The 27,489-nt window shown below is 40.3% G+C and overlaps 1 protein-coding gene across 1 annotated transcript; it reads right to left on the reverse strand.

Moving 5' to 3' along the window:
- Positions 1-9,241: 9,241 nt before the first annotated feature.
- On the reverse strand, positions 9,242-25,679 carry LOC122559325 (homeobox protein DBX2-like). The gene is made up of 4 exons (XM_043708694.2): positions 25,339-25,679; positions 20,027-20,122; positions 14,009-14,208; positions 9,242-9,885 (listed from the first exon to the last, which is right to left on the reverse strand). The coding sequence occupies exons 1-4, from the start codon at positions 25,640-25,642 to the stop codon at positions 9,586-9,588; spliced, it is 900 nt and encodes a 299-aa protein (XP_043564629.2). The 5' UTR covers positions 25,643-25,679; the 3' UTR covers positions 9,242-9,585.
- Between the last annotated feature and the right edge of the window lie 1,810 nt (positions 25,680-27,489).

The raw sequence follows: 27,489 nt of genomic DNA on the forward strand, positions 1-27,489 counted from the left end.
AAGTACACTAAGGTTGTGAAATGTGCAATATCAAATTAAATTATTTTTCTTTCTGCCCCCCATGTTCCCCGAAATATGTCATATCATTACAATTGAGGTGTGACAGCAAACACCATAAACTAGTAGGAGAGCTGATGAAGGCACAAAGTACATTCAAGTGTATTAATTAGCTCAAAGTCCTTAATCCAGCACTGAACATGATAGACCATTCATTACAGTCATTAGTCAGTAGATCATTTCTTTATTCAAAATTTCAGATACATTGAGGGCATACTGTGGCTTGTGGGTCCTTTGAGAAATCATATAGTATTGTTCCAATTGCAAAGCCCGTTTATAAAATGGATGAATTTAAAATGCATTAAAGGCTTCTCCTCTGGAGAATATTATAGATTAATGAGCAAAGCCAATAAAATAAACACTCTGTTTGCATCCCAACTGGGGGAAAGGGATTGCAAGGAGCATGCAGTCCCACTCAAAACACCTAGAGTCAGCTTTGAATATGTAGTTTGAGCTCAAATTGCTATTTTTACTTGTGGCCTCAGCAGAAGGGCAATGGGCTCCTTACTTTCCCTTTATTTCTTTTTCTTCACTCACTCTAAATCCAATCTTTCTTTCCGTTCTGAGGAAGGGTCACTCAACTTGAAATGTTAACTCTGATTTCTTTCCACTGATGCTGATAGACCTGCTGAGCTTTTCCAGCAATTTCTGTTTTTGTATCTGATTTACAGCATCAAGCAATTCTTTCAATTTTCATTGAGTATTTAACTCACTGCTACTTCTCTTCTAGGTATGCCCACCTTAAAGAAGTTTTTCTCCTCTGTCTGATGGGATTTCTGATCCAATCTGTTTTCTTGTCCACCATCATTAAATTCACCGTTGCTCCTGGTGTTTGACAAAGTATTTGCTAACAGCTATTCATCCTCCCAGCCAGATCGTTATCCACTCTTTTGTCTGTCCAATTGTTCTTCTCTCTCTTTGGGCCTGAATCCCCACTTACCATTTACTCCATACACCCTCCCTACACCCTAACATTAACTCGGGTTTCTCTCCACAGATGCTGCCAGACCTGCTGAGCTTTTTCAGCAATTTCTGTTTTTATTTCAGATTTATGAGCATCCACAATTCTTATGATTTTTATTTAGTATCCAATCTTTCCTTCCTTGTTTTATTTCACATTCTGTACCTAATTCAATCCTGATTCATCACTTTTCCTTTTCATTTCTCCTATTTCGCTCTCTTCACACCATACTGTGGAACATGAATTTTAACAAGGGCATGAAAGCAACAAAAAAACCCCAACTATGATGAAAATGTCAACAGCCATTCCTTATAATGATTTTTAAATGAATATTCATAATGTTCTCTGATTAGTATTAATCTAGCTCCTAATTACCGTCACAAAAGGAAATGTAAACAATGCGAAGCAGTGTGTTACTAGTAGGAGAGCTGATGAAGGCACAAAGTACATTCAAGTGTATTAATTAGCTTAAAGTTCTTAATCCAGCACTGAGCATGATAGACCATTCATTACAGTCATTAGTCAGTAGATCATTTCTTTATTCAAAATTTCAGATACATTGAGGGCATACTGTGGCTTGTGGGTCCTTTGAGAAATCATATAGTATTGTTCCAATTGCAAAGCCCGTTTATAAAATGGATGAATTTAAAATGCATTAAAGGCTTCTCCTCTGGAGAATATTATAGATTAATGAGCAAAGCCAATTCACTAAATACTAATGATGTTTATAGATTAAATGTCCTTTTTAGATGTATCAAACTCTACTCCGAACACTGAGAGTCATCATTATTTTGTCAATGTTTCCGTTTAAACTTTTCCAAAACTCTCTCCAAAGAACACTTCAAGCAAACTATTTTATTCCTGCTCACGAAACCTAACTGGAAAGAAATTGTTACAATTATAACAGAACTCCCACAAGCTCTCACACTGTGCCAGTTTAACAGCTGAAAACAGATTTCACATTTGTAGGCACTACAACTCTAAATTAACGAAGGAACTCGTTCAGACTTACCCAAAGCTGATTCCCCATTTTATAGTTTCTTCACCTTTCCTTCATGCTGACTTTGGTCACAACCAGAGGTTGTCTTTCTCATGATTGACTTTTTTCATTATTGTGTGGTCGCAGATTACAATGTCTTTGTGAATTCTTTTGTTTAGTGAGATTCTTTGTATTTCATCACTATACTTCTGCTTATGATATTGAGGTGAGAAGCATAACTGTCTTTCTGGACTTGGAGGTGCCAGTGTTGGACTAGGGTGGACAAAGTTAAAAATCACACAACAGATTTATTTGGAAGCACTAGCTTTCAGAGTGCCACTCCTTCTTCAGGTGGTTGTGGAGGTTAAGATCATGCTCACAGAACTTATAGCTAAAGGAGTCCAGTGTCATGGAGATGTGATACAGTAAACAATCTTAGAATGGGAGATGCTGGTTTCTGTTCTTTGATATATAAATCCCAGAACTTGTCCAAAGTTCCATTCTTAAGATAGCTCAGCTTTTTATACAATAGGTATGAAGTCTGTCTGTGTCCCAATGCTATGTCAGACTGACAAACCCTCTGTATAGTTTTACAGAGTTTTACATGGATTCATGCAGTTTTTGAGAAAAATAAAATGTAATTTCGAGAAACAAATTCACTCCATAAACCTATATGTGTGCGCATGTAGGAGTGGCAGATTGAGTGTGCATGTGTGTGTGTGGCTGTGAGTGTGTGTATATGAGGATGTTCTATCTATGGAGAGTGAGCCATGAAGCTTTATCAGACTGATTCCTGTGATGGCAGGACTGATGCATGAAGTGAGACTGGATCAGTTAGGAGTATATTCATTGGAATTTAAAAGAATGAAGGTGGATCTCCTAGAAACCAAAAAAATTCTAACCACACCAGACAGAGTAAGTGCAGTAAGAATGTTCCCAATGAGCATGGAATCCAGAACAAGGGGTCACAGTCCAAGCATATGGATTAGGCCACTTAGAACGGAGATAAGGAGAAATGTCTTCACCCAGAGAGTGGTGAGTCTGTGGAATTCTCCACCACAGAAAGTGGTTCTGGCCAAAACATTGAATGTTCTTTGGACTAAAGGGATCAAAGGGCATGGGATGAAAGCGGGAACAGGGTATTGAGTTGAATGATTAGCCGTGATCATATTGTATGGCGGAGCAGGCTCGAAGGCTTATGTTTCTATGAGGCACAATGGGTAATTAAGTGACAGATATAAGATAGTTGCCACTCAAGAGTGAGATTCTAGAGTAAAGCAGAAGATCTTAAATGTTCTCGATGTTGAGATTTTGAATTTTTCATCTTCACCATATTTTTCCACATTTCTCACCTTTCTCATCAGTCACCTGAGTGGAAACTTTGTCCTGCAAGCTCTGTTTCTCTCTAGTTTGATTAACATCTAAATACCTTCAAATAAGCTTTAAATATCTTGTTGCCAGCTTTTGTGGCATGGTGGTAGTGTCACTTCTTCTGAGAGAGGAAAATCCAGGTTCAAGTCTCACCTGTGTCAGGGGTTTATGTAATAACATATCTCAATTGGTTGATTAGCAATTTTTAAAAAAGAAATTTCAATTAAATGTATTGAACATCTCTTAGAACTGTTGCACTAGGAAATGTTTGAAATAGGAATCAATCAATTATGAGTGAACAATCCAAATTCAGATTATTTTTGGGCAGCATGGTGGCTCAGTGGTTAGCACTGCTGCCTCACAACGCCAGGGGCTCAGGTTCGATTCCAGTCTCGAGTGACTGTCTGTGTGGAGTTTGCACATTCTCCCCATGTCTGCGTGGGTTTCTTTCAAATCCTTTGGTTTCCTTCTACAGTCCAAAGATATGCAGGTTAGATGGATTAGCCATAGGAAATTGCTCATAGTGTCCAGGGATGTATAAGCTCAATGGATTAGCCATGGGAAATGCTGGGTTACAGGGATAGAGTAGGGAGTTGGATCTGGGTGGGATGCTCTTGGGACGGTTGGTGTGGACTTGATGGGCCAAATGGCCTGCTTCCAAACTGTAGGGACTCTTTGAATCCTCTTGATAGGGTTCAAACTTGTTAAAGAACAATCACAGTTAAATATTTGGTGTAATACTGCTCACTCCCATCACAGGGTGTTGGTTTAGCTTGGATGGTTGGTTTGCAAAGTAGTGCGATGCTGAAAGTATGGGTTCAATTCTCACACCAGCTGAGGTTACCATAAAGGACTCACCTTCTCAACCTCTCCCCTCTCCTGAGATTTTGTGGCCCTCAAGTTAAATCACCAACAGATGTGTCTTTCTAGAAAGAGAGCGACCTTGCAGCCTGGTAAGATTATGGTGACTTGACTCATATCACAGAAGCAAAGTCAGAAGTCACACAATACCAGATTATAGTCCAACAGGTTTATTTGTAATCACAAGCTTTTGAAATGCTGCCCCTTCATCAGGTGAAGTGAAGAAATGCACACAGACCACAGAATTTATAGGCAGAGAGATCAAACGAAATGGTGTGACTGGAGTGTTGAATAGTAAGTCTCGGCAGGTGATCAAAAGTGTCAGATGGTGTGAGTAAAGTGTCAGCACCTGGCAAGTAAGTGAAGGGGGTGACCTATAATCCAATTAATTAAGGCAGAGAGATAATTATAAAAAGTTAAAAATAAAGTGGCGCTGGAGACAAACCAAATGACTGGAATAACATGATAGGTATAAGAGCCACATGCTGAGGGTCTAACCAAAGTAACAAGTAATCCAAAACTGTACAAATCTAATTAAGGTAGAGAGATCATGACATGTTATCAAGGTAATGGTGTTAAAACAGAACAGTAAGGAAGATTTTACAAATACAGAACAATATGTTGGGATTACATGTAGCGTGACAGTCCATGCCACAGAAAAGTAATGGTTGACTTCTGTTCCCCCTGAGATGCCTAGCAAAATGAGAGTTAGAACATTGTCTGGAATCCACATCATAGGAGGGATGTGTTTGCACTGGAGAGGGTGCAGAGGAGGTTTACCAGGGTATTACCTGGGTTGGAGAGTTTCAGCTACAATGAGAGATAGGCTGGAGTTATTTTCTTTAGAACAAAGGAGATTGAGAGGGGTCAGGATTTAGATATATGCAATTATGAGGGCAGATGTAGGATAGACAAGGAGAAACGTTCCCCCTTGGTGGTGGGATCAATGACTGAGGAGGGGGTGGAGGGAGCACAGATTTAAGGTAAGGGGCAGGAGGTTAAGAGGGGATGTGAGGAAAATCCTATTCATCCAGGGAGTGGTGGGATCTGTCTGTGAGGGTGATAGACTGAAACCATCATGGCATCGAAGAAGTGTTTGGATGTGCTCTTGTGATGCAAAGGCAAACAAAGCTGTGGGACAAGTGTCGGAAAATGGGATTAGAATATTTAGGTGACTATGTTTGACTAGTGTGGACATGATGGGCCAAAAGGTCTTTTTCTATGCTGTAGACCTGCATGGTCCTGTGAGTACTTGTTTCCCCCGTACAAATGTTTACTCTGCTGGCTGCTGGACAATCATTATGGTGACCTTTCCATTTCACTGATTTCAAGCTGATTTCTACCTTGCCCTCTATCCTTCCCAAAGGACTGGCAGCAAGTATTTTCCTCTCAAGGATGATTGATTTATAATTTAATCACGATTTGAAAGTGCCGTGCTCATCAGGAATATCGTTGTGTTATCTTTGATGTGTCTTGAATATGACATTGAGCATTTTCATTCCTCAAATAGCTGTGATCAACCCTGCTTTTTAAAGGGCAAGTGAATTATATTACTTTTGTTAAATGTCAGATACAATTCTGGGGACTCCCCCTGGACATGGTCGCTGTTGTGTGAGGGAAGGGCAACAAAGAGGTCAGTTAGCAAAAAGATCCAGTGTAAGGATTACTGATCACTTCCAATGGCTCAATGGGAAACATATGAAGAAGTTAAAACAGGAGGCCTCCAGTTATAGATGAGGTAAGAAAGCTACTCATTAGCAAGGAGCAAGCACAGGAAAGCAGGCAGTAAACCTAGTCAGCTAATCAAAACTGAAATCACGCATCACCTATGGAGAGAGAGAAAAACAGAGTTTACAGGACAAATGTGGAATTTACATTGAATGATGCTGGACCCTCATTTCTCCCACTGGAAGCCTATGTCCTAGAGTCACTTTGTTAGATTGACTGCTGCACAAAACCTGGAACTTGAAGTTATCCAGTTCCCCGTCAGGACGTCCTTCCAAAGCAACAATTCACTTTCAGATTGCAGTCACTATTGCTATATAGGTCATTGTATGCAATAAAAAAATCCACAATAGAGGTTAAGGTAACAGACTAGAATCATATAACCATTATAGCATGGAAGGAAGTTGTTTGGTCCATCATGCTTTGCTGGTTCGTTATAAGGGGAATTCAACTCTTCACAAAGGTATAGAGTCATGCAGCAAAGAACCAGACCCTTCGGTCCAACCAGTTCATGCCGAACATAATTCCAAACTAAACTAGTCCCAGCTGCCTGCTCCTGGCCCATGTCCCTCCAAACCTTTCCTACTGATGTATTTATCCAAATGTCTTTTAAACAATGTAACTGTACCCCCACCCACCACTTCCTCAGGAAGTTCATTTTACAGTCGAACCACCCTCTGTGTAAAAGATTTGACCCTCGTGTCTCTTTAAAATCTCTCTCACTTATCTGCTTTTTCACCAGCCTTTTTTTTTCCATTCAGATAATTATTCAGTCGCCATGTCTCTATCACATTCTCAAGCAGCATTTTTCAGATCCTAACCATTCACTGCAGTTTATTTTCCAATCGCCTTAGAGTTATAGAGTCACACAGCATGGAAATAGATCCTTCAGTTCAACTAGTCCACCACAACCATGTTCCCAAATTAAACTAGTCCCACTTGCCATCTTCTGGCCCACATCCCTCCAAATTTTTCCTATTCGTGTACTTAGTCAAATATCTTTTAGACATTGTAACTGCACCCGCACCCACCATTTCCTCTGGCAATTCATTCCACACATGTAGCATACTCTGTGTAAAAAAGTTGCCTCTCATGTCCTTTTTAAATCTTTCTATTTTCACCTCAAGAATATGCCCTCTAGTTTTGAACTCGGGAAGAGAGAAAGACCGTTGCTATTCATCTGATCTATGCCCCTTATGACCACCCAGGGGCCTACCATTAATTGTTAGAATCATAGAATCCCTACAGAATCCCTAGTATGGAAACAGGCCCTTTGGCCCAACAAATCCACACCAACTGTCCGAAGAGTAACCCACCCAGACCCATTCTCTACTGCTCTACATTTACACCAGACCAATGCACCAAAATCTACCCATCCCTGAATACTATGGGCAATTTAGCATGGCCAATTCACCCAACCTGCACATCTTTGGATTGTGGGAAGAAACTGGAGCACCCAGAGAAAACCCGCACAGACATGGGGAGAATATGCAAACTCCACTCAGACAGTTGCCCAAGGCAGGCATCGAACCCGGGTCCCTGGCGCTCTGAGCCACCGTGCTGCCATTGTACAAGTCCAATGTCTACTAACTCTTGATCCTTCTTCAACATAGGAAGAGGAGTAGGCAATGCAGTCCCTCAAGCCTATTCCACTATTCAATGAGATCATAGCTGATCTGTGGTCCAACTCCATATACCTGTCTTTGGCCCATATCCTTTGATACTTTTGCTTGCTAAAAGGTTATCTATCTCAGATTTAAAAATAGCAATTGATCCACATCAATGCTATTTGTGGAGGAGAGTTCCAACCATCCACCACCTTTGTATGGAGAAGTGCTTCCTAACATCTCTCCTGAACAGTCTGGCCCTAATTCTCAGAATAGCCTAATTCTGCTCATATGTCTTATAGTGTATTATGCCCCTGGGTCGAGACTCCCAAATCAGTGGAAATAGTTTATATTTATCTACCCTGTCTTTTCCTATTAATATTTTCAAGACTTTGATCAGACTTCGCCTCATAACCTTGTAAATTCTCGATAAAGCAGGCCTAATTTCTAAAATCTCTCCTCATAAACTAACTCCTGAGGTCCAATGAGAATGGTGTTTCTCTATCCACCTTGTCTAGCTCCCCTCATGACTTTGAACACCTCTATTAAACCTCCTCTCAATACTCTTTCCTGTAAGGAGACCAGCTTCTTCAGTCCATGGAACTGAACTTGCTTATCTCCTGTTAATATTCTTGTGAAGATTTTCTGTAACCTCTTGAATGCCTTTGTGTTCTCTTCTAAAGTGTGATGCCCAGAACTGAATGCAATACTCCAGCTGAGGACAAATCAGCATTTTATATCATAACTTCCTTACATTTGTACACCGCACCCCTATTTAAAAGTCCAGGATGCTATTAGCCTTATCAATCACTCACTGAACCACTCAATGATTTGTGCACATAAATCACAGGTCCCTCTGTTCCTGCACTCCTTGTTGAATATTTCCCTTTATTTTGTTTTGCTTCTTAATTCTTCTCACAAAATCACATCACAATCCTACATATTTGGTTTCATCTGCCCATTTTGCCAATGTCCTCTTGAAGTTTATCACTATCCTCCTCACAGTTCGCAATACCTGCAAGTTTTGTGTCAAAACTTTGAAACTGTGCTCTGTACACCCAGGACAGGTCATTAATATGTATCAGTAAAAGCAGGGATTCTAGCACAGAACCTTGGGTAACCACTTAGCATTCCTTCCTCTAGCAATGAAAAGCAAATGTTAACCAATACACTCAGTCTGAGTAGCCAGAAACAATCTCATATCCATACTGATGCTGCTCCTTTTGTTTCATGAGCTCTGAATGTACTGACAGATCTGTTTTACAGGACTTTGTCAAATGCTTTTTACAAATCGGTGTATACTGCATCAACCACATTACCTTTATCGATCCTCTACGTCATCTCATCAAAAAGCTCAGTGTTGGTTAAATACAGTTTAGTCTGACTAAATCCTTACTTTATTCATTCACATTTGTACAAGTGAGGATTAATTTTGACCTCAATTAGCACCAAGGATCAAATGGTTGACCTGTAGTTACTGGGCTTCTCCTCTTTTGAACAAGTGTGGGATATTTGCAAATCTCCAGTCTCGATACCTCAAAGACTGATATAGTTTTCTGGCCATACCCCCCTGGAAAATATCATATTGATGTTTGTGTTTAGTCACTTTTATAAAATGCTTGCTGAAGTTAAACTTCAAAACACGGTTTATGGCTATATTAAAGTTTGCTTTATTTTGTGTTGAGTTTTTATACAAGAAACATAGTCCATGCACAACATGTTACATTTGCCAAATTCAATTTGAAGAATATCATTCCTTTGTAAAAACTGTATTCATATTTTACAGTCAACACATTTCCTAAAAACATTTTGCCTGAATCAATGTTTAAAGGCACCTGATAAGTTGCATTGTCAGCATTATTGAAGACACATTATAATTCATGTACTGGTGTTGTAACAGCTGAAAATGTGTCCAAATAAGTGCAGTCCTCATAAGCACTGAGTAAAGCCAGAGACACAGACCATATGAAATAGGATATTAACACTGAGATTGTTTATTATTAGGGAACCATTGGGAAGTAGGTTCAAGTGTCCTTTTTGTGCTGCACAGAGTCAGAATGTAGAGCTACCTCTCTTTTCAGATCTGCCACTCTGCTCTCAGCAGCCTGACCATCCTGAGAAGTTGTTGAAATGGCGGCATATTTGCACATCGAAGCCTGTCCTACGTGTGCTGCTTTTCTGTCAGGAACGTTTGGAATGGCGTTGTCAGAAGTTGAAACTGATTTCTCTTGTAACGTTTGCTCAAACAGACATCCTTGTGTAAGCAGCTCTCTCTCCTTAGTATTTCTCCATTTCATTCTGCGATTCTGGAACCATATTTTTACCTTTCGAGTTGAAAATGTCAAAGACAGCATTAGTATCCTCGAGAATGTGACTTTAAGAAGTTCTGAGATTTACATATTAATGAACCGAAACCTGCAATCCATTCTAAAAGATGAAAGACTTAATAGCAATCTAGGTTTGTTCAATGTATCATTTTAATTGCATGACACTATGATTTTTAACTATAAATTCTGATTGTTATGATCCTGCCCCAGTAGCTACCCGATGAAGGAGCAGCGCTCCGAAAGCTTGTACCACCAAATAAACCTGGTGTTGTGTGATTTTTAACTTTGTCTACCCCAGTTCAACACCAGCATCTCCACATCATAGCATTGGTATTAGCATTGCAATAGCAATGGATAGCCAGGATTTGGCTGTTTTAGACTAAGCTTGCATTTTATACAGGCAGCTTAATCAAAATAATATAATTTCATCATTGGGAAGAATTAGGATGGAATGTTTTCAATTTAGAAGTCTTAAACTTTTCTGATAAGTAGTAAACAGATACAATTTTTCAAGTTAAATACTGCATTTAAACTAAACAGCTAATTGTGACAACATTATAAAATGGTGTAATGTTCCCTGTTAAAGCCCTTGCTCCTGACTGGTAAGGTAATTAACTACAGTTCACAAACATCTCCCTCCATCAGAGACCGACACAATCTTAATGGGTACTGCTCCACAAGCATGGGGATGATGCGGAGATAGGTCTTCATGACCACAGCTCATATAAGGATTGAGCCTACTCTTTACGGAGGCAGCTGATCTCACTGACAACCTAACACCCCTCAATTATGCCCCAAAGTCATGACTGACCCCTACGGTACTCACTGACCCCTCACAACTACTGACTGACCCCTACATACCTCATTGATGCCACATTATCCTGATACCCCACACGCTCCACACTGACCACCCTGCACAATCACTGTCTCACCCCCTCACTCCTCACTGACCCCAGCATCCTGACAGACCCCCCATACACTTCTGACTGTGAGGGTTACCGTGTTTGCATTCCAAACATTCTTTCTTCATTTTGTTTAAAGTAAAATTTATAAAGCAACAAGTGGAAATTGGCATTATTCACTGTTATGACAGTGATTAGATTAAGAAATAAACAAAATGGACTGCACGGTGACTCAGTGGTTAGCACTGCTGCCTCACAGGGCCAGGGACTCAGGTTTGATTCCAGCCTCGGGCGACTGTGTGTGGAGTTTGCACATTCTCCCCGTGTCTGTGTGTGTTTCCTCCCACAGTCCAAAAATGTGCAGATCAGGTGGATTGGCCATGCTAAATTGCCCATAGTATTAGGTACATTAGTCAGAGGGAAATGGGTCTGGGTGGGTTACTCTTCAGAGGGTGGGTGTGGATTTGTTGGGCTAAATGACCTGTTTCCACACTATAGGGAACCTAATCTAACCTGATAAAAAATCCCAATGTAATATCGTATACAAATTTCACTTAGTTCATCAGAAAATGAACTTTTGCGTCAGAGTTTAGATAATATTCTTCATGATTGCACATCAAAGAAGATGTGCATTTGAAGTTTAGTCTTGGCAGGTTCTGCAATATCTTTGCCTTGACCGGGTATAGTCTTCATTACTTGGACCACAATAAAGGTTAAACAAGTCATTGGGAAGTAATGACATATTCCAAGAGAATTGTAACAATGACCACTCAGTCCTCTAAACAAATGAGGATGTTTGAGGTCATGTTACTGCATGGAAACTGGTGGGATGCAGAAAAAAACAAAACACTGGAAAAACCGCTTCAGTTCTGAAGAGTCACATTGGACTTAAAACTCTTCCTTTTCCCCACAGATGCTGCCAAACTTGTTGAGTTTCTCCAGCATGCTCTGTTTTCATTTCAGATTTCCAGCATCTGCACTAAAATTGCTTTTGAGCAATTATAACCCAATTTGGTAGCACTGTAAACAGTTGCATACCATGCACTTTAGCGATGTGATTTATCTGCATTCAATACAGTGGAAAATTTCCTGTGGTCCAGGTCCCTAATGGTTTTATCTCTGGGTAAAATGCTTAGATGATGTCTCAGTAAATGAGCTCCTTTCCTGAATCACAATATCGATCGATACGGAGCACCTCTGAAATCCCAAGCTTTTGTAGATTTCCCAGATATGCTTTCGCAATTGAACCAGTTGTGAAAAACGTCTAGGTTTTCCAATTAGGGCAAACATCGAATAAAGCAGATTTGTACCCACTCTCAACAAAGTGAGTACCGTGGGCGGCACGGTGGCACAGTGGTTAGCACTGCTGCCTCACAGCGCCAGAGACCCGGGTTCAATTCCCGCCTCAGGCGACTGACTGTGTGGAGTTTGCACGTTCTCCCCGTGTCTGCGTGGGTTTCCTCTGGGTGCTCCGGTTTCCTCCCACAGTCGAAAGATGTGCAGGTCAGGTGAATTGGCCACGCTAAATTGCCCGTAGTGTTAGGTAAGGGGTAAATGTAGGGGTATGGGTGGGTTGCGCTTCGGCGGGTAGGTGTGGACTTGTTGGGCCGAAGGGCCTGTTTCCACACTGTAAGTAATCTAATCTAATCTAATGTAAAGTAATCTATCCAACATCAATGCTACATTGGAGGCTGATGTTCTGTCCTCCATTGAGGTATTTTGCTAAAGCATGCTGCTGAAAAATGTCCATTCTCCTTCCTTTTTGGCTGTGCTTCCTTCATGATTGCTGAGCCCAACACCAGCCTTGACAACAAGATTACAGACTTTGACACTGAAATAAACATCTTCAGCAGCCCTTGCATCCATCAGTTTAAGGAAATAAATGCACAGTGTACATGGACAGGGGCTTTTCCCCCAATCACACTTAGTTTAACATATACTTGCCTAACATGCTCACCCAACAGGAGAGGGGAGTGTGTGGTTCAGGAGCCAATCGAGCATATCATGAATTAATCTTCTGGAAAGCTAGGCCTGTAAAATCCAGCCACCTTTAAAGTTCTGTGTAATTAATATTCCTTACAACATGAAAGTGACCCTGCTGTATATTACTACTACTGCAAACTTTGCACATATGAAGTTGTATCCTGAGAGGGAGCTTTCCCCTCATAGAAGATCTAGGACCAGAAGGCACAATCTCAGAATTAAGGGCCACCGATCTAAAACTGAGTTGAGAAATAAGTTCTTCTCTCAAGGAGTCTTTGGAACTCCTGGTCACAGAGGATTGTTCAGCAGAGTCCCTGCGTGTACCTAAGGTTGAGATAGATTCTTGATCAGTCGGGGAATCAAGGGTTACAGAGGAAGGGGAAGGAAAGTGAAGAATGTTGGATCAGCCATGATCTTATTGGATGGCAGAGAAGACTCAAGGGGCCAAACGGCCTATCATGGTCTTGAAAAACAAACAATGACCATAAAGATCATATCACGACATCAAAACCATGAGTAGGCCGGGCAGACTAGATAGGGAGAGCTTGTTTTTGCTTGTAAAGGAAAATAAATAGAAGAGGGCACAGGCTCAAAGTGATGTGCAAATGAAACAAAGGTGATGCGGAAAAGACCTTTAACACCCAGTGAGTAGTTAGGGTCTGGAATACACTGTGGGGTAGGCATATTCAACTGAGGGCATTCAAGAGGGGCACTGGATGGTTATTTGGATGGAAATGGAGCGCAGGGAGATGGGGAAGAAACAGGATATTGTCACTAGTGACCAGAACAGGTACAGGACCAAATGGCCTCCTTCTGCACTGTAACTATTCTGTGGTTCCGTGATATCTTTTAATCAACTTTCCGCCAACGGTGTCTGGACGCCAAGATCTGGAACACACTGTCAATACTTCTCTGTTCTGCCTCACTTTCCCTTTTTATGGCACCCTTTGAGACCCACTTCTTTGGCCAAGCTTTTGATCATTGAACTCAATATCTCCTCAGGCAGCTCAGTGTCACATTTTCCTTCCTAATGCTCCTGGGAAGCATCTCGAAACTTTTGACTACTTCAAAGTCATGCTGTATAAACGTAAGTTGGTGCTTCTATTAATTGCTCACCAAGCGGGTTAAGATGCTGACAAAAAGGTACTGGAACTCCAAAGGACTGGTCTCTCATTAGAGCGAGAGCAAACCAGCCAATTAAACAAACTGATCCCATCAATGCTAAAAGATCATACCTGTGAATCTTTCAGCCCAAGGTGGGTGGCCAGTTTCTTCCTGTCTGTTTTACTGATGTATTTCTGTTTCTGAAAGGTTTTCTCCAATGCTTTCCTTTGTTCCTCAGAAAACACCACTCTCCGTAGGATTCCTCTTCGCACTTTGCTGTGACTAACCTGGGGCCAAAGCTGAAAGTCACAGCTCCTGAAAGTGCTGCTAACTAAAGAGCATAATAAACATTTTTAGGTCTGTAGGAAATGTTCAGAACTGACCTGCAAAACTCCCACTTACTAATTAATCTTTGGGGAAGCTGATTGGAATGTCACTGGCCTAGCAGAGCTGTGGGCTAATGCTCTGGGAACACAAATTGGAGTGGAGTGGGATCGAGGGGCCGAATGGCCTACTCCTATTCCTATTTCTGTGGTTTAAACAAATTCCATCAGGGGTACTTGATAATCCATGTTATTTATTGCAGGTAACTCTTACCAAAGCCAATTTAAGGATCTATAATTGATGAGCAATTGCAGAGTTTGTAGTTTGTGACCATCCCAGTTGGAATTTGATTCCTTTTGATTGGCCAAATCAAATTCTGTCTTTATTACTCAGTGTATCAGGCATTTTTAACAACTGTTTTAGGTTCACATTTTGCAAAGTCGCCTGTTTATAACAAACCAAATTTAAAATAAATTCATGCACGGATGGAAGGTGGAATTAAATATTGTACTGGTGTTCTGTTTTGCAGCAAACTGTATGAACCTTCTTATTGTCACATGTACCTGGGTACAATGAAAAGTTTTGTTTTGTGTGCAATGCAGACAGGTTATACCATACAAGGTGAATTAGAGTAATAGTGAGGAATATAATGTTACGGCTGCAGAGAAGGTGCACAGAGAGCGAGATCAACATTGTTGTGGTTCTGTTCGCCGAGCTGGGAATTTGTGTTGCAGACATTTCGTCCCCTGTCTAGGTGACATCCTCAGTACTTGGGAGCCTCCTGTGAAGCGCTTCTGTGATCTTTCCTCCAGCATTTGTAGTGGTTTGAATCTGCCGCTTCCGGTTGTCAGTTCCAGCTGTCCGCTGCAGTGGACGGTATATTGGGTCCAAGTTGATGTGCTTATTGATTGAATCTGTGGATGAGTGCCATGCCTCTAGGAATTCCCTGGCTGTTCTCGGTTTGGCTTGTCCTATAATAGTAGTGTTGTCCCAGTCGAATTCATGTTGCTTGTCATCTGCATGTGTGGCTAGCCACGAAACGACACGACCAGCTATCCTTAGTAGCCACACACACAGATGACGAGCAACATGAATTCGACTGGGACAACACTACTATATAGGACAAGCCAAACAGAGAACAGCCAGGGAATTCCTAGAGGCATGGCACTCATCCACAGATTCAATCAATAAGCACATCGACCTGGACCCAATATACCGGCCACTGCAACGGACAGCTGGAACTGACAACCGGAAGCGGCAGATTCAAACCACTACAAATGCCGGAGGAAAGATCACAGAAGCGCTTCACAGGAGGCTACCAAGCACTGAGGATGTCACCTAGACAGGGGACGAAACATCTGCAACACAAATTCCCAGCTCGGAGAACAGAACCACAACAACGAGCACCCGAGCTACAAATCTTCTCACAGACTTTGAGATCAACATTAAATTTAAAATTAGCAAGGTTCATTCAGAAGTCTAACAACAGTGAGGCAGAAGCTAGAGGGAGGCGTGGTGGCTCAGTGGTTAGCATTATGGCCTCACAGCGCCAGGGATCCGGGTTTGATTCTAGCCTCGGGTGACTGTCTATGTGGAGTTTGCACATTCTCCCTGTGTCTGCATGGGTTTCCTCGAGGTGTTCTGGTTTCCTTCCACAGTCCAAAGATGTGCAGGTTAAGTGAATTGGCCATGCTAAATTGCCCAAAGTGTTCAGGGATGTGTCGGTTAGGGGTAAATGTAGAGGAATGGGTTTGGGTGGGTGTGGTGTAAAATTCCAAGCAGTGGAATGTGGTGAAACGGTTAAAAATTATGTCCCAATACATGTGTGAATCTAACCAGAATGGAGGTGTTGCTTAGTCCCGTGTGAATCTTCTTATCTGTATGTAACCAGAATGGAATGTGTTTTTTAGCCTTGCTCTGCTGTTCACATGAATGTTTATATCTGGAAGGGAGTATATCAGCTGGAAAAGTCTCCAGTTCGGTGAGTCTGCTCCGGGGTTACGTTTAACCGCCGAGCGTGGGTTGTTGGCAACCGCTCTACGAGAACTGACGGCTCCCAGTTTTTGTAACATGTAGAGTGAGTATAAGCCAGACCCGTTGTGCGACGCTGCGGGGAATAAAATGCCCATATTCTAGCAGTCTCGCCTCTTGGTCGTTTGTTCTGTGTCAGACTACTCTCCTACGAACCTGACCTTGAGAATTTTTTAAAACAGTGGGATATCCTTCAGAGGGTCGGTGTGGACTTGTAGGGCTGAAGGGCCAGTTTCCATACTGTAGGGCATCGATTCTAGAGTCTCTTCGTTCATGTGTTTAAGCTTTGATATTGTCTCTTAAAATAGACACTAATTAATAGATTATCCTATAACCATCTTTTTGTTTGGAGGTGATTGTTTCAGAATTTTTTTTACATTACATGATAACGTCAATAAATTTTTGAAACACATGTATCGAGAGCTATGATTGCCATGAACCATCAGAACAATCCAATCATGAAACTCATTGGAAGTCTTATTTACATATCTGTACACAAATTAAATATTAATTAAAACATTATGTGGCCTGCAACATCAAGCAAATAGAAGTTTTAAATTAAAATCTTATTGAAAAAAATTATAAGGAGGTGAAACGTAGAAAAGAAGTTTCGAATAATAGGTTAATTAGCCAATTTAATGCAAAAATGGATGTAAATAGATCTTATTCATGAAACTAAGCTTAATGTTACTGAAAGTCAAGGTGAAGCACATATTAAATTGCTATTACATTCATAACTGACATTAGGAATCATTTTTATGTAGTTATGTCATTAGTGTAGGTAAGAGTGCAATATAATTAATGTATCCATTATATGTTTGACATCTGTATCAACCCATCTGCAACAACCCCTAGATAGTTGTAAGATTGTTTTTGGTGAGTTATGGAATGTGGCATCACTGGCTGGGCCAGCATTTATTGCATGTCCCTAGTTGTCCTTGAGAAGGTGGGGGTGAGCTACCTTCTTGAACCCAAAATGCCCTTAGAGAGGAAATTCCAGGATTTTGACCAAGTGACAGTGAAGGAACGGCGATTTCTTTCCAAGTCAGGATGGTGAGTGGCTTGGAGGGGAACTTGCAGAGAGTGGCGTTCCCATGTATCTGCTGACTTTGTCCTTCTGGATGGTAGCGGATTTGGAATGTGTTTTTTTAAGAACCTTTCGTGAATTTCTGCACTATATCTTGCAGATGGCAAATATTGCTGCTCCCGAGTCTCTGGTGATATTTATAGACATGATGCCAATCGAGAGGGTTGCTTTGTCTTGGATTATGATGAGTTTCTTCAGTGTTGTTGGAGCTGCAATCATCAAGGCAAGTAGGGAGCATTCTGTCACACTCCTGCCTTGTGCCTTGTAGATGGTGAACAGACTTTGGGGAGTCAGGAGGTGAGTTACTCACTGCAGATTCCTAGATTCTAACCTGCTCTTGTACCCTCTGTGTTTATATGTTCTGAAGAAGGTCACTGGACCCAAAATGTTAACTCTGATTTCTCTTCGCAGATGCTGCCAGACCTGCTGAGCTTTTCTAGCAAATTATGTTTTTGTTTCTGTGTTTATGTGGCTAGTTAAGTTCAGTTTCTTGTCAATGGTAATCACAGGACGTTGATAGTCGGGGGATCCAGTGACAGTAACACCGTTGACTGTCACAGGGCAGTGGTTAGTTTGTCTCTTATTGGTAATAGTCATTGCCTGGCATTTGTGTGGTGTGAATGTTACTTGTCATTGGTCAGCCTAAGACTGGATATTGTCCAGGTCTTGCTAAATTCAGACATGAACTGATTCAGTATTTGAGAAGTTGCAAATTATGCTGGACATTGCACAATCATCAGCAAACATCTTCACTTCTGACCTTTTGAAGGAGGGAAGGTAATTGATGAATTAGCTGAAGATGGTTGGACATCGGACTCTACCCTGAGGAACTCCAGTTCTTTCAACTACATTAATTTCACAAGTTTCACAAATGCAGAAAGATTGATAGTCAATGGAGAAGGATCTTTACTATTTTTACAGCAGCTCCTTTATTAAACTGACCCAACAAGTTATAGAGGAACCTATACTACACCATGAAGACAAAATAGACAATAAGTAAACACTAATTTTCCCACTTACTGGAGCTGACTAATATCAGTTAATGTTCCAAGAACTAATAAAGCAATTTCTCCATTTACTGCAATTTATGAAGTACCAGTGAGAATCTAACCTATATCTTTAGCACGTCAGAATTTGGTAACTTTTCAAACCACAGCATTTCCCTCATCCCACTATTTTCATCCTCTATGCATTGTAAATCCTTTATAATGCTGCTGTCATAGCCTTCCCTGAGTGAAGCTTGAGTTTCCATTGGTTGGATCTTACCAAGCTCCCCAAATCCCTAAACATACCTAGTTGTCTTCCTTTAAATGCCTCATCCTATCCTATTTCTGAGACTAACTTTCAGTCCCATGCCCATATTTGCACTACTCTGGTTGTAGGTCAATTCTAGATTCTCTGCCCCTGTTGCTCCATCACGAGCAAACCCTCTCTGGGCCACTATATCCCTACCCTTTGAAAGTACCTTCTAAAATCTCTACCCATTACTTACTCCCATTCTGCTTTCATGAGCCTGCTAAACATTCTGTCCAATTCTACATTGTTTTCCCTGCCTGCTTTCTGTTGACTTTCCTCTGCTCCTGGTTATAGGTTTGGAAGCACCTTTCCCCTGTAAGGAGCCCAATATAACAGCAACCAGTTGTTGGGATGAGAGAGCGAGGGTTTTTGGCTGGATGGAGATTTAATCATACAATCAGAAAAGTTATCCATGTCTTTGCTTCTAAGCTCTGTTCAACCACTGACTTGTATTCAGGTGGACATAACGGTCTACCCAGACCTGTTAAAGAAAGTCTATAAAAGTCAATTTAATTTATGTTTCAATGATTGCAGTTTGCAGAATTCCCCCAAATGGAATGTGACAGACAGAAGCTAAGACTTGCAAACAGAGCTTTATTTATGGCAGTACGAAAGGCTACTTGACCCCCTTCCAGTGTTTTCTTAATGTAGGCTGATTTGGAAAGTTCATCTGCACTGTGAAAAAATAGTGACGAGGTCGCGTGTGGATGAAGAAAGTGAAAGTGGCAATTGGTCATGGTCCTGTTGGCCATTGTATAGCAGCCACAGCCATGTAAAACGCTCTGTGGGAAAGTGGCAGCCCCCTGAAAACATCTCAGAGAGTCTCAGCTCATTAAACAGCCAGAATTTGCTGCTTCACTTGTCAAGAAGCATTCAAGTTGGCAACTCTTCTTTTGAGTTGTTTTTTTTTTTAAAGCTATTTAGTCACTGCAAATCTGAATTCACTCAACAGTCATTTGATTTAAAGCCTTCAGAAAACCAAACATCACAAAATGTATCACTAATGTGTTGAATGAATTTAATATTTAATTAGATACTAATCCTTCCCCTAATTTATTTAGGATGTTATTGATTTTAAATAATTTAAATATAGGTTATCTTTTACCCCTCCAGGGTAAATTGAGATATAATTACTATAGTACAAACATTGGATTAGATTAAGCGTTAAACAATAGATTACTTTCATACATTTTAAATAAGATAAAAAATTTTGCATTACTATTGTAAAGAACACAAGTCTTTGGAAACTTAAAAATATTAAGGAGAAGACTGAGTTATTAATACATTGACACGTTAATTGTGAGGCTGAAACGTGGCATTTGACTTGTAATCATTTTTCAGACCACATGAAATCGTATTGCTACGGTATACAAAACAAATCAAGCATTACTGATGCCGTACAAAAACTTACTCGGAAAAGCAGTGGGGGAGATCGACTGCTGACAGGACCCACCACAGCAAGCCAGGAAGACCTGGGGGAAAGTCGGCAGGAAACATTTGGATAAAGCTACAAATATTAAACCAGAACAAAATGAGATAAGTTTGTTCAGTGTACTTCACCCAACCTAAAATGATAAAAGCTACAAAAATATTTCTCAAATTGATTAACAGTGAAATATTCTGCACAACTCTAGTGTCTCAACATGTGCTGTAAAACAAAGAGCAAAATAATTTGAGTTTCTTGGGTGTGTTACACTACATTGCATTGTGTAAGCCTTTTTGTTGTTGGGTGTTTAGCATTCTTAGCAGTCAATATTTTTAGAATTAAAGAATGGTTCCAGCACAGAAAGAGACCATTCAGGCCATAATGTCACCATTACTTTCCTGTAGTCCCAGGGAACTGAAGTCCCTCATCCTTGGAACCCTGCTTACAAATCTTTTCTGCATCTTCTCTAACATTTATACATCCTTCCTAAAGTGTGGTGCTAAGAATGAGGCGCAATATCCAATTTAAGGCAGACTAGCATTTTACACTCTAAATAGTTTATTAAACTTTTTTAGGTGATTTGATTTATTATTGTCACATGTACCTAGGTACAGTGAAAATCTTTGTTTTGCGTGCAGTACAGGCAGATCATACCATACAAACTTCATAGGGTGATCGAACACACTCTCTCTCATCACACTTTCTCTCTAAGCTACACAGCCGCAGAGCTGCTAGAAAGTTCAACATGCTAACACACTGACTTCTGGCTCCCAGAGTCACCATTGCTTATAGAACTCTACTGTCCACATAGTGAAAAAAACACAATTCCAGGGAGCACAGTTCTCCTGTCACTGTCTAGGATCTGTGCACATCGATCCCCAGATCCCTCTGCTACTGCTTTCTGTTTACAATTGTACTTTTTATTTTGTAGTTTCTCTCTTCTTTTACCAACACAATGAATCATTTCACATTTCTCTGCATTAAATTTCATCTGTCACTTATCCACACAGCCTATGCCCTTTTGAAGTTTAACAATTCCTTCTTGCCGTTCACAATATTTTCAAGTTTTATTTCATAATCAAACTTCAAAAATTGAGCTCTAGATACATATGTTTAGGTCATTCATTTTTGTAGGGAAAAGCAGAAATCCAAGCACCAATACGTTGCAGAACCCCACTATAACCATTCCTCCGATCCAAACCAGAACTAGTCACTGATACTGTCTACTTTCCCTCACTTGGTAAATTTTATATCCATTTTGTGAGTCTTTTTTATTCCACAATCTCTAACTTTGTTCATTCTTCTCAAATTTTTAGAAGTCCATGTACACAACATCAACCATATCCATCCTTTCTCTATTATCTCATCAAAAAAACTCAAATTATTAAGCATAATTTGCCTCAGTGGCTTTTCTTAATTAACCTGTATTTGCCCAACTGGTTGTTAATTTTGTCCTGAATCATATTTGCTAAACATTTCCTATCATCAAGCCTAAACAGAGTGGTCTGTAGTTACTGGGCATATCTTTTTGATCTTTTATTGATTAAGTATGTAACATTTGCAATTCTACAGTCATTCAGCAGAAACCTGTATCCATGAATAATTGGAAAATTACTGTCAGAACCTCCACATTTTTCATCCTTTCTTCTCTTAGTATCCTTGGGTGCATCTTATTTGGTCTTGGAGTCTTACTGGTGCATTAATACAGTGACCTACTTGTTTTGTTAATCAAAATGCTTAGCCAGACCTAAGAAAACTGATCAAGTATGGGATATCAGCATCTGATGAATCTCTATCCATTGGGTTGTAGTCTGGAAATTAAAAAATGAATTCAGGCTCAAAGTAGGTACCTTTAAATACTTCAAAATATTTTCACAGTATATATAAAAAAACAATTAAAAGGTATGCCCACATTAACTTTGAAGCATAAGAGGCTGATTCATCTTACATTCTTCAGTAAGAAAGTGATAAATCTACTTATATGAGGTTATTTGCCAAAGTGCACAGAACTCCCTCATGGGTTCCTTTACAGAGATTCTGATATATTCTCAGGGTTCTTTGCTTTTAATTCTTAATATCATGGATCTGGAAGTAAGCCGAGAACAGACGAGCTCCAATTCCCAACAAACAAATCCTATGAAATCTTTAAGAGCATGAACCATCTTATTATTCTTTAATACTTGCTCCAGTAAACATTTGAAATGTGACATTGAAAAACAGTTGAAACCGAAACATAATCAAAACAATGAAACTGGCCCAATAGAGGAAATCACTTCCTGTTTAATTTGAGACAACTTACATCCATCTATTATCACTTTACAGCCATGTTGCATTGATGTGGAGTCTGTAGTTTAACTGCAGGGATCAATGTTTAAATTATTCTTCACCATCAAGTTTAAAGGTAATCCATGACTTCATCTGAATGATAGAGAAATATTCCCCTTGGCTCACTTATGAATATTGCAGGGAAGCATATGAAATGTTCCAATTTATTTGGAAAAAAACATGCTGAAACTACACAACAGATTGATCAGCGTCTGGAAAATTAATGTTGGATGGTCAGACAGCTGAATATTTCCAGTGTGTTATTGTCTCCGTCACTCAAATTTTCTTTATAATTTGTGATTTTGTTTCAATTTTTAAGAAATATATTTACAGCAGGATTTTTTTAAATGGCATTTTAAATTTTGGGTAAGATTGAAGTTTAAACTTTATAACTTGGCTGGTTAAATATTACAAAGGCGACATTAATTAAACAACCTTTATCAGTTAAAGTGCATTTTCAAGAGAAAGCTTACATTCTTTGTGCAAATGCTGGAGTTGTTTGAATGAGTTTTCAAGCACCTTTTTGGGGATTTTTTTTTTTAATACAGCCCCAGTCCCTTTTTTGGTATAACACGTGTCATCACACGTTCTGTTCATTCACATCCTGAAGAAAGTTTTCTGGAGTTGAAACATTAATTCGGTTTCTCTCTCCACAAAAGCTGCCAAAGCTGCTGAGTTTCTCCAGCATTTTCCATGTTTGTTTCCAATTTCCAGCATCCACAGTATTTTGTTTTATATCATCAGACATTTCTGTGACTTGCAAAAAGTACTTTGGGGTTGCTACAAATGGATCTAAATTATACTGCTGGTTAAGGAAAATGGAGGTCTATGCAAGTGTACAAGCATATTTCGAGTCTCTTCTCCTCATCTAAACTTCTGCTCCCTCCCCTCCCAAAATATATTTCATTCATAAAATTTATAAATGTCCATTACATGACATTCCAAAGTTGATATTACGTCAATGTGTGAACCAATTCAATTTCTTCCGACACTGCATGTTACTGGATTTACAATTGCAATTAATATTTACGGTTTTCACTACATGTGACCATACAGCTGGAGCAGTTTCACCAATGTTCCAGCCTCTCTGTCACTGAAAGCCCTCAGGGAAGGTGGCTTTTCCCAATTGCCCTTTCCCATCAGCTGCTCCAAGTTTTAATGCCTCTGCACATTGTTCTGCACCTTGGAGTGCACCAATCTGCAACACTCCTGTTCCATTCAAGTGCAGGCTACATTACAAACAAATTTTTCAAGAAGTTGGCTGAACTCCAAATACACATCTAAGGAATCTCAAACTTTGTTACAATGATGATCTTCACAAGGAGACCTCACATCTCTTGGCGACATCCCATAGTTCGTCTTGATGTAAAGCTGAACCTATTTCTCCAAATTAGGTGATGCAGCTGGCCTGGTGGTGTTTCAGAAACGTCACTGGATATATGGCATTGTCAGAATGGATGAACACTGTCTGATCGTGTCAGGAATTATAGAATGGTGCTTTTTGTTCTTTTGGTTTCATGTATCGATGTGGTGGATCCAAACAACATCAGGCCAGCTTTCTAAATTTAGAAACAAGCTTGAAATGGGCAAAATCAAGTTTCAGTGATGCTGCAGAAAGTAACAATGCTGTGTGTCATAGTCATGATTTGGAGATGCCGGTGTTGGACTGGGGTGTACAAAGTTAAAAATCAACTAGGCAAAAGTGAGGACGGCAGATGCTGGAAACCAGAGTTTAGATCAGAGTGGTGCTGGAAAAACACAGCAGGTCGGGGGGGGGGGGGGGCAGCATCCGAGGAGCAGAAAAATCGACATTTCGGGCAAAAGCCCTTCATCAGGAATAGAGACAGGGAGCCTCCAGGGTGCAGAGATAAATGGGGAGGGGGGGGGGGGGGGGGGGGGGGGGCGGGGGTGCTGGGGAGAAGGTAGCTGATGAAGAAGCAGCACTCCGAAAGCAAGTGCTTCCAATTAAACCTATTGGACGATAACCTGGTGTTGTGTGATTTTTAACTTAAGTGTGTCATACTGACAGAACTGAGCTCCCCAGGGAACTCGTGGTTTATAGGTTATTGTGTTCAGAGATGTTATTACACACCCTGGAGCAGGTGAAACTTGAACAGAGACCTCCTGGCCCAGAAGTAGGAGCATTACCACTGTGCTATAAGAGTCTCGTCAACTCATGTTTTATACAATAACTAGTTTGGGATTCTGTTTGGCACGGACTGGTTGGACTGAAGGGTTTGTTTCTGTGCTGTAGACTCTGTGTCAGACATACAATAGGTTATCCTGTACCTATGGAAATAACAGGCAGGTCAATGTATCAGAGACACAAACACTACAGTGCCTGTCCTCACACAGATGTACATTTTTAAAAGTTTATTTCTATTTGTAGAAATGACATGGGTGTTCCTATTTCCATTAGAGTTCTAAATTGCCCTAGGAGACCCGAATAATGGCTTTGTTGTGGGCTGGAACGACATTGCATTCAGCATGAAGCCCAATTGGCAAGTACCCTGGGACAGTCATCTTGGATTCAGAATAACTTAATTTTGATTCATACCACTACTTTTGTGTTACCGTTTACTTGCTTCACTTTCAGTGCCAAAATGACACAACCTGCAATTTAGCTGTAATTTGTACTGTTAGCTTTTGGAATTTTATTTTATTTTTTTCTGCAAGAGCATTTAAATAAATTGCAATAAAATTACATCAAACTCTGGCTTAGAATATGAAGTAAATTGCAAAATTATACAAGGGCAATTTCCAAATATTACAAGTCAGCCCATGACAGAGCTCTTTTTTTACTAAATAGCAGCAGCAATATAAAACAGGGGCATCTGTTTATGGCACACTTACAGGTCAGATGCAAACACAAGATTTAATTCAGAAATGGCACTGTCAAAAATACTGCAGCACTGATAAATTGTGGTAACATTGATGTGGTCTGCTGAGTAAATAAAGAAGTGAAATCTTACCTATTTCAGGGTAGGAGGCAGTTTGAGTGCTGGAGGTGGCTGGCGCAGGCGAGGGGTTAACGAGCTGCTGAAAGGAGGGTCTTGTTGAACGGGGACCTCCCGAGGGACTGATTTGTTCCGCAGTTTGGGGCACTTTCACTGGGAAAGGGTTTCCAGCGCTCGGGCCATTCACCCGGAGCAAATTGTCAATGAGGAAACTTCTGCCCAAGTTGTGGAACGCGGGCAGCTGTGGTGAGTTCAGAAAAGGGAGTGAGGCCGGTTCTTCCCAGGACACTGACGGTGTTGGGATCAGACTGGGGAACATGATGGGAGTGAGCAACACAGAGCAAGTCCAATGTGGAGAGATAGCCTCTCACTCCAAGCAGCTACAGACACAAATACATCTAAAGGTGCGAGCGACAAGTGACTGTTCTGAATGTTGGAACTTTTTTGGAGGGGGAGTAAAGTCTGGAGGGAGTATGGCTTTCTCAATACAAACTGCGATGCAATTGGCCCGAAACTTTCCATGTGATTCTTTGGAAAGCTATGACCAATGTCATTGTGAGGGTCCGGAAGGTGTGTCCCTGTCACAAAGCAGCGTTACAACTCAAGGAAAAGTTCACTCATCCTTTCTCAAGCTAGCAAGTTACTCAAATGCTTCATTTACTCTCTTTTTTTCCACACAACTTTTCCTTTGCAAGTTTTCTCCCATCCCGAGGAACTCACAAGTTGTATGAAATAAGACGAAAAGCCGGATGCTGGAAATCTGAAACAAACTCAGAGAATTGCTGGAGAAACTCAGCAGGTCTGGCAGCATCTGTAGAGAGAGACAGGGAGAGGGGCAGGGTTAATGATTCGAGTCCAGTGATCAAGATCCTATAAAATAACCGAAGAACCGCTGGAGATCTGAAAGAAACCAAAACAGAAATTGCTGGAGAAACTCAGCAAGTTGAAACTGCCTCCTGGCGAAGAGTCGCGAGACTCGAAATGTTAACTGCTTCTCTCTCCACAGATGCTGCCAGCCCTGCTGAGTTTCCCTAGTAATTTCTGTTTTTGTGTATTACCAACCAATTCTATGAATATTTGTTATTTCCTATTCCTATAAATAATTTACAGAATAGACAATCGTGCGTTATAATTTAAATTTTGGGTTAAATCAGCGAATGTTCGAATTGAATTATTTTCTGAAGAAAAGTTTGGTTTAAAATTGTCATGCAAATTTATATACATCATTATAAATAGAAACTGCTTTGCTAACTGGGGCAATCGATCTACATAACTGCATGTGATTTTTGCAATGAAAAAATTCTTGATGAAACTGGTGCAGATTTATCAATCCAATTAAATATGGGGTTAGCTCACCAATTATTTTAAAAGAGCGTGTTTATTGTTCCCGGAAGTTGGTTCAATTCTCCTCCAGATGGGTAATATTATAAAATACTGAAAATTATTTTAAAATTTGTACGAAGTTATTTGCTAATTTTACTGGATTACACCAGTCTGTTTCTTAGGTGTTTTTTTTTTCAAATATTTACACACTTTTTCCACTGCAGACCAATAAAAATTAGTTCAATTTGAAATCGTTCCCCAAAAGCATTTGCCCCAGACATTAATTGCCAAATTGTGTTTGGCTGGAATCCTAAGACTTTTGATGGTTTTGTTTCCAGTTATATCTCTGAAACCATTTCCAATTTGTTAATCTAATTTATAGCAAATAAAATATTAATCAGGATGTTACAAACTGGAGTAAAATCTGGAGTAAAACTTTAACTGTGTGTGTGTTTCACCGACGCTGGTTTGTGAGCGTGTGATGAAAGTGAGACTTGTCTCTTGAGAAACTAGATGCTGCCAGTCTGCGTTATCAGCAACACTCCAGGCTGTGCTAAAGTTAGACTCCAGTTCAATTTCCCCAAATGGTCACCGTCTCAAACTCGTTAGAATCGCTGCTTGCCTCGTCAAATAGTAACTGGGAATTGGAAATAAAATCGACTTTTAAAGAGAGAAGCGTATATTAAGGCATAGCTAAATGATAAATATCACGTACATCTCTGGTTACATTTATTTCTCATTAACGTTTCTGGTTATATGTCTCTCCCACATACCCATAGAAATGCGATAATCTAATTTGAATGTTCAGGAAGTGATATGACTGTCCACATTATAATTTTCATC

The sequence above is a fragment of the Chiloscyllium plagiosum genome, unplaced genomic scaffold (assembly GCF_037043375.1).
Source record: "Chiloscyllium plagiosum isolate Xiang-an unplaced genomic scaffold, Cpla_swu_hap1 HiC_scaffold_19, whole genome shotgun sequence".
NCBI classification, from domain to species: domain Eukaryota; kingdom Metazoa; phylum Chordata; class Chondrichthyes; order Orectolobiformes; family Hemiscylliidae; genus Chiloscyllium; species Chiloscyllium plagiosum.

Bases quoted from the DNA above. Each gene is read 5' to 3' on its own strand.
- LOC122559325 (XM_043708694.2), bottom strand. From the start codon at position 25,642: ATGTTCCCCAGTCTGATCCCAACACCGTCAGTGTCCTGGGAAGAACCG. The intron at 14,209-20,026 runs GTAAGTTTTTGT...TATGCTCTTTAG, and splicing joins CTCCCCCACTGCTTTTCCGA to TTAGCAGCACTTTCAGGAGC. The intron at 9,886-14,008 runs GTATGATCTTTT...TCAACTCGAAAG, and splicing joins TTGGGCTGAAAGATTCACAG to GTAAAAATATGGTTCCAGAA.